This window comes from Coffea eugenioides, chromosome 1 (genome assembly GCF_003713205.1).
Source record: "Coffea eugenioides isolate CCC68of chromosome 1, Ceug_1.0, whole genome shotgun sequence".
NCBI classification, from domain to species: domain Eukaryota; kingdom Viridiplantae; phylum Streptophyta; class Magnoliopsida; order Gentianales; family Rubiaceae; genus Coffea; species Coffea eugenioides.
In genome coordinates this window covers 6,030,559-6,036,252 of record NC_040035.1, presented here as the reverse complement: position 1 = coordinate 6,036,252, position 5,694 = coordinate 6,030,559, and the positions used below count along the sequence as shown (strand labels likewise).

General features: G+C 39.4%; 1 protein-coding gene across 1 annotated transcript; it reads left to right on the top strand.

Moving 5' to 3' along the window:
* The first annotated feature begins 341 nt into the window (after positions 1 to 341).
* On the top strand, positions 342 to 3,113 carry LOC113766397 (putative disease resistance protein RGA4). Its single transcript, XM_027310594.1, has one exon. It carries the CDS (start codon positions 525 to 527, stop codon positions 3,111 to 3,113), a length of 2,589 nt encoding a protein of 862 aa, XP_027166395.1. The 5' UTR covers positions 342 to 524.
* Positions 3,114 to 5,694: the final 2,581 nt, after the last annotated feature.

The following is a 5,694-nucleotide window of genomic DNA, read 5'->3' as shown; positions in this document are numbered from 1 at the left end:
GTAGGTCTTAAATGCGACTTCAATTCCCCATGAAAGTGGATACAGAATCCTTGGTTTTATAAAGTTTAAAAGGAGCAAGTCTGAAGATTTTACAATAGAAGCAAATATCTGATGATTATTTCTTTCAGAAAATACACGTTCAAGTAATTTGAGATCACAAGTTTGGTTATTGAGACACAAAGCTATAAACCATCCACTTATGTCTTTATTCTTAACCAGCCAAGAAGCAAAGTAGCTCGTCCAAAAAGAAGATTCCCTGTTTGTTTGTAACACAGGTTTCTTTACCTAATAGGATTATTACTACAGTTTAGTTTAATTTTCAATGCTTGAGGCTCGCACTATAGAATTAGCAGTAGCTCTAGAAGTCTTACCTTAGAAGCACTTCAAATTCTTTTCTTCTCCAAACATTTCTGCTTTTAGCTGCTGAAGCTGAAGAATTCCTTCTTATCTCATTCCAAAATCCATCCTGATCACCACCTTAATTGATTCTTTTCTTCTAATTTCAATTCCAAGCAAGAAAAAAAATGGCCGATGCAGCTATTAGCGCTACTATTCAGGTTGCATTGGAGACGGTTATTTCCCTTGCCGCTGATCGTGTTAGTTTGGTTCTTGGATTCGGAGAGGAGTTGGAGAGACTACGCCACACTGCAGAAACCATCCGAGGTATCCTGGCTGATGCGGACAGGAAAATGCATATTGCCGGGGTGAAAAATTGGCTCGAGCAGCTTGAAGGAGAGCTTTTTAAAGCGGAGGATGTGCTGGACGAGCTCAACTATGAAAATCTTCGTCGGGAGGTGAAGTACAGAAATCAACTCAAGAAAAAGGTATGCTTCTTCTTCTCGTACTTTAATACAATTGGTTCTCGTTCAAGGTTGGCTTCAAAGATCAGGGACATCAACATGAACCTAGAAAGGATCAATCGGCAAGCAAATGATGTGGGACTGGTCTTCCGGTTCCAAATTGAAGCCGCACTCCCTGCTGCTACTGGTGCCACAACAAGCAGACAAACCGACTCTATTCTCGTTCCAAATGTTGTAGGAAGAGTCGACGATGAATCAAAGATTGTGGACATGTTATTGAGGCCATCTGAAAAGGTTCTTTCTGTTATTCCCATAACAGGCTCAGGAGGTTTGGGAAAAACAACTCTGGCGAAATCAATCTACAATAATCCAAAAATAGATGGGCACTTTGGCCAAAAAATTTGGGTTTGTGTGGCTAAAGAACAAATTAAGATAATGGAGCTGTTCAAGCTCATTTTAGTACAATTGACAGGAGAAGAAGTTAAAGTGGATGACAGGAATGTTATCGTTAAAAATATTGGAGAAAAGCTCAAGGGACAAAGATATTTCCTTGTTCTTGATGATGTGTGGGATCATGATCAAGGATTGTGGAATGATTATTTCAACACTTTGATGGGACTCAACGAAACCAAAGGAAGCTGGTGTCTTCTCACTACTCGGTCGAAACCAGTGGCTGATGTTGTATCTACACATTTGAAGATGAATAGCGGTCCTTATTTCTTAGGAAAGCTATCACGTGATGAGTGCTGGTCCATCATAAAAGGAAAGGTGATGAGTGCAGGGGAAGAAGTACCAGAAGAATTGGAAGCATTGAAGAAGCAAATTTTAGGGAGATGCGATGGCCTACCCTTGGCAGCAAGTTTGATTGGTGGCTTGTTGCTTAACAACAGAAGAGAGAAGTGGCACTCCATTGTGCAAGAGAGTCTTTTGAATGAATGTCAAAGCGAGATTGAGCAAATACTTAAGGTGAGCTTTGATCATTTGTCACCTGCATCAGTTAAAATATGTTTTGCATATTGTTCAATTTTCCCCCAGGATACAGAATTGGAACAAGATCTATTGATTGAGCTTTGGATGGCGGAAGGTTTTGATCAACCATATCGCCAAAACCAAAGGCTGATGGAGGAAATAGGGGGTGATTATTTTATGATTTTGTTACAAAATTCCTTATTGGAAAAAGTAGAAGAATCGTGGCGGGGAACATATTATTATAAAATGCACGATCTCGTGCATGATTTTGCAAAATCAATTCTCAATCCAGAAAGCAGCAATCAGAATCGCTACCTTGCATTGGGCTCTTTTGAAGGTTTGGCAGAAAATACCACAAGGACAATACCAGCATCAATTCGCACATTATTTCTCCATCTAGAGGGTGGCGTATCTACTGACATGCTTTTAAGATTCAAGTGCTTGCATGTTCTCAGATTGTCTGGCGATGATGTCGAGTCTCTACCGAGCTCCATTGGCAAACTACTACATTTGCGGTTGCTCGACATTTCATCTTCTGGAATCAGAAGTTTGCCAGAATCTCTTTGCAAGCTATATAATTTGCAGACACTAACGATTAATGATTATGCACTTGAAGGAAGTTTTCCAAAACGGATGAGCGATTTGATTAGCTTGCGACATCTAAACTACAATCATTATAATGTAGAATTAAAAATGCCGGTGCAGATGGGACTATTGACTTGTCTTCAAACTCTGAAGTTTTTTAATGTAAGTCAAAAAAGGGGATGTGGTATCGAAGAGCTTGGGACCTTGAAATATCTGAAAGGATCGTTGAGTATAAGAAATCTTGGACTAGTGAAGGGCAAAGAAGCAGCTAAACAAGCAAAATTGTTCGAAAAGCCAGATCTGTCCGACTTGGTGTTTAAATGGGAGAGTGGGGATCGGGAAAGCGATAATCGTGAGGAGGATGTGTTGGAAGGTCTCCAACCTCACCCAAATTTGCAAGGGTTGGAAATTCATTCTTTTATGGGTAATAAATTTCCACAATGGCTTATCAATTTGTCAAAATTGGAGACATTGCGGATAGAAGACTGCGAGAGATGCAGTGAACTCCCCTCATTAGGACAACTACCATCCCTCAAACGTCTCTCTTTGATAAGATTGGACAACATTCGATTTATTGGAGATGAATTCTACGGTATTACTGCTAATGGGGAGGAGGAGGAGGAGGGCAGATCACGAGCATCAGGAAGCAGCGCTAGAAGGCGAAAATTCTTTCCTGCCCTTGAACAACTCTATGTACGAGATATGAAGGAATTTGGTAGACTGGAAAGGTGCAGACCAAGTGAGGTCAACAGTAGGTGAAGCAGAAGCAGATGTCTTTCCCCTGCTGAGGAATTTTTACATTCAAGATTGCCCACAACTGACCACTCTTCCATGCTCGTCTAAAAGTCTACACGTGGAGAATTGCAATAATCTAACAAGTATAAAAACGGGTTACGGCACTGCTTCTGTTGAGGATTTGAGGATCGACTCTTGCGACAATCTTAGGGAGCTGCCAGATCTGGATCTGTTTGGATCGAGTTTGCAGCGATTGACCATCTCATTTTGCCCAAGATTAATTAGTCTAGGAGTAAATGGACAGAAATGCCCCCTACCATGCCTTGAGCGATTGAGTATTTGGAGTTGCAATGGGTTGACCACTATATCCGACAAAATGTTCCAGTCATGCCGGTCTCTGCGGTCTCTGCAGGCAGAGAGGGTGAACAAAAAAGCATTCATGGTGCTCAAACATCAGCTTCATGGTGTTTCCCATCGTTGTTGAAGAAGAAGAAGAGGTCAGGAGGTATGTTGTGCAGAAAAGTGATAATGCAGCATTTCTCTCCCCAAGAACTCTTTTCTTACCTCCATCCAATTTACTAAAAGTACAAGGAATTGGTGCAGGTTTGCATTCTAGTGTGCTTGAGTCATGTAATTGGCCTAAAAACAGGGCATTTTCCTGTACTTTTATCTGTTTGTGAACTTTTACCTATGCCTACAGCTTATCTTTTGCTCTTTAAGTTTTGTATATTTGCTTGGTGCTAAACTTGTCTTTTGATTGTGAAAGAATGTGGTCTTTTCCGATTTCTTGCACTACTTACTAGACCATAACTTTTCTTTGCTTTCATTGTTCATTATAATTGGAGGCATACTGAAATGTACCATTGTGATGCTTTCCAGAGTCTTAGGAGACATAGCTTATGTTATTGGACAAAGGACGCCATCGTTTACACACCAATTGTCACACGATATTGCATAATAGGAGAAACTTCTTGAATTCTGGTAGGCTTAATTGGTTTAAGTAGGATGATGTTTCTGTTATGTTTGTACTGACCCCTTCTATTTAGTTTACATAGATCTAATTGGGCTGCTGCTTCTGATATGATCCCAAAAGTACATACCTTTAGTTTTTTAAGCTGCAGTATCGGTTTTTCTCAATGCACTGCCATCACTAGTTTGTTATATTGTTGGTTTCTGGTTGGCAGATGAATTTTTATTGAGTTGAAGTTTCATTTCTTAGCATTTATTAATTCTAATTTGAATTTGCTTTTCATTTAGGCCATGTCCTCGCTTAAAGGTAGGGATAATACATTAGAGAAGATTTGAGGAGGCTTTCAGATGATTCCTCTGTTCCAGCTGTAAGACTGTTTGTTGCCATAAATTCAACTCTCTAGTTCTGGCTTTTATGAATCAAACGAACTGAACTCTAGCATTTTGATTGTTTTGCAGGATCCCGACCTAACCTGAAAAATGCAACAGACACGAAAGAGGCACAAATCCCTCCGGAGCTTATCACTCGATGTGTAGCTACTCTGCTCATGATTCAGCTGCTTTTTGGGTGTACATCTCTAAGATCCTTTATTCCCATCTTGTCTCTTTCTTTGCTTCATAGAGGGCCCACTTGTGATGATGTTTATATTAGAAGTTTGATCACTTGGACGATTCCCTTCCCCTTTTCCTGTTAAAACTACAAGCTGTGCATATTTTGGTTTATATTTTCCTTATGGCTTATTATCAGTTCAAAGTACTGAATCTCAGTTTCAATAAAGTGGATATTTATGGCTATTAAATTGTAGCCATAATGAAGTTACTGACTCAATCTAGCAACTATTCGTATAATGGGATCACTCCCTTGTTTTGCTTTTTTCAATGAATTAAGGAGGAGTTGAAACTAATCTCAAACTTCGTTTAACTGATAATGAAGCTCACCCTTCACTTGCTTGCTGCTGTTAGGTTTGCATCATATTTTTGAAATATTTTCTTTGTCAACTCCATTTATTGGTTAGAAAGTTCTTTCCGCAGTTGTAGGAATGACACGACTAGAATATCAGTTCTCTATTCGAGAATTGAACATCTGTGCGTACAATGTTTTAAATGCTCTTCATTCTACAATTTGTTGTTTTGTTTTCTTGTGATGTACACAGTTCGACCTTTTTGCGAATGTATACTTATTGGCTTAATATTGCAGTCATTTATTGCAAAAATGTACAGAGAGGCAGTTTCCACTAGCTGATGTGGCGCAAATATTGGATTCTGCAATTACAAGCTTGAAGCCTTGCTGCCCACAAAACCTTCCAGTTTATACTGAAATACAGAAGTGCATGGGAATTGTCAGGAACCAAATATTGGCGCTTATACCTACTTAGCCAATAAAACTTGGACGTATTTCTTTTTCATATCTGCAATGTAGTAATTGATTTGATTGCCATCTTAGCTTCTAAGGCTACCATGACAAAGTTTTCTGTTTGTACCCACCAACATCAATGCAATGAATTATCACTTCCATTATACTTCGAATAAGGCCATCTATGTTCAAATCCATGATAGATTTGCCTCTTACTTCCTGTTGTTAAGTAGATTACCTAGCCATTAGTTCTCCTATGGTGATAGACACGAACAAGTTGTT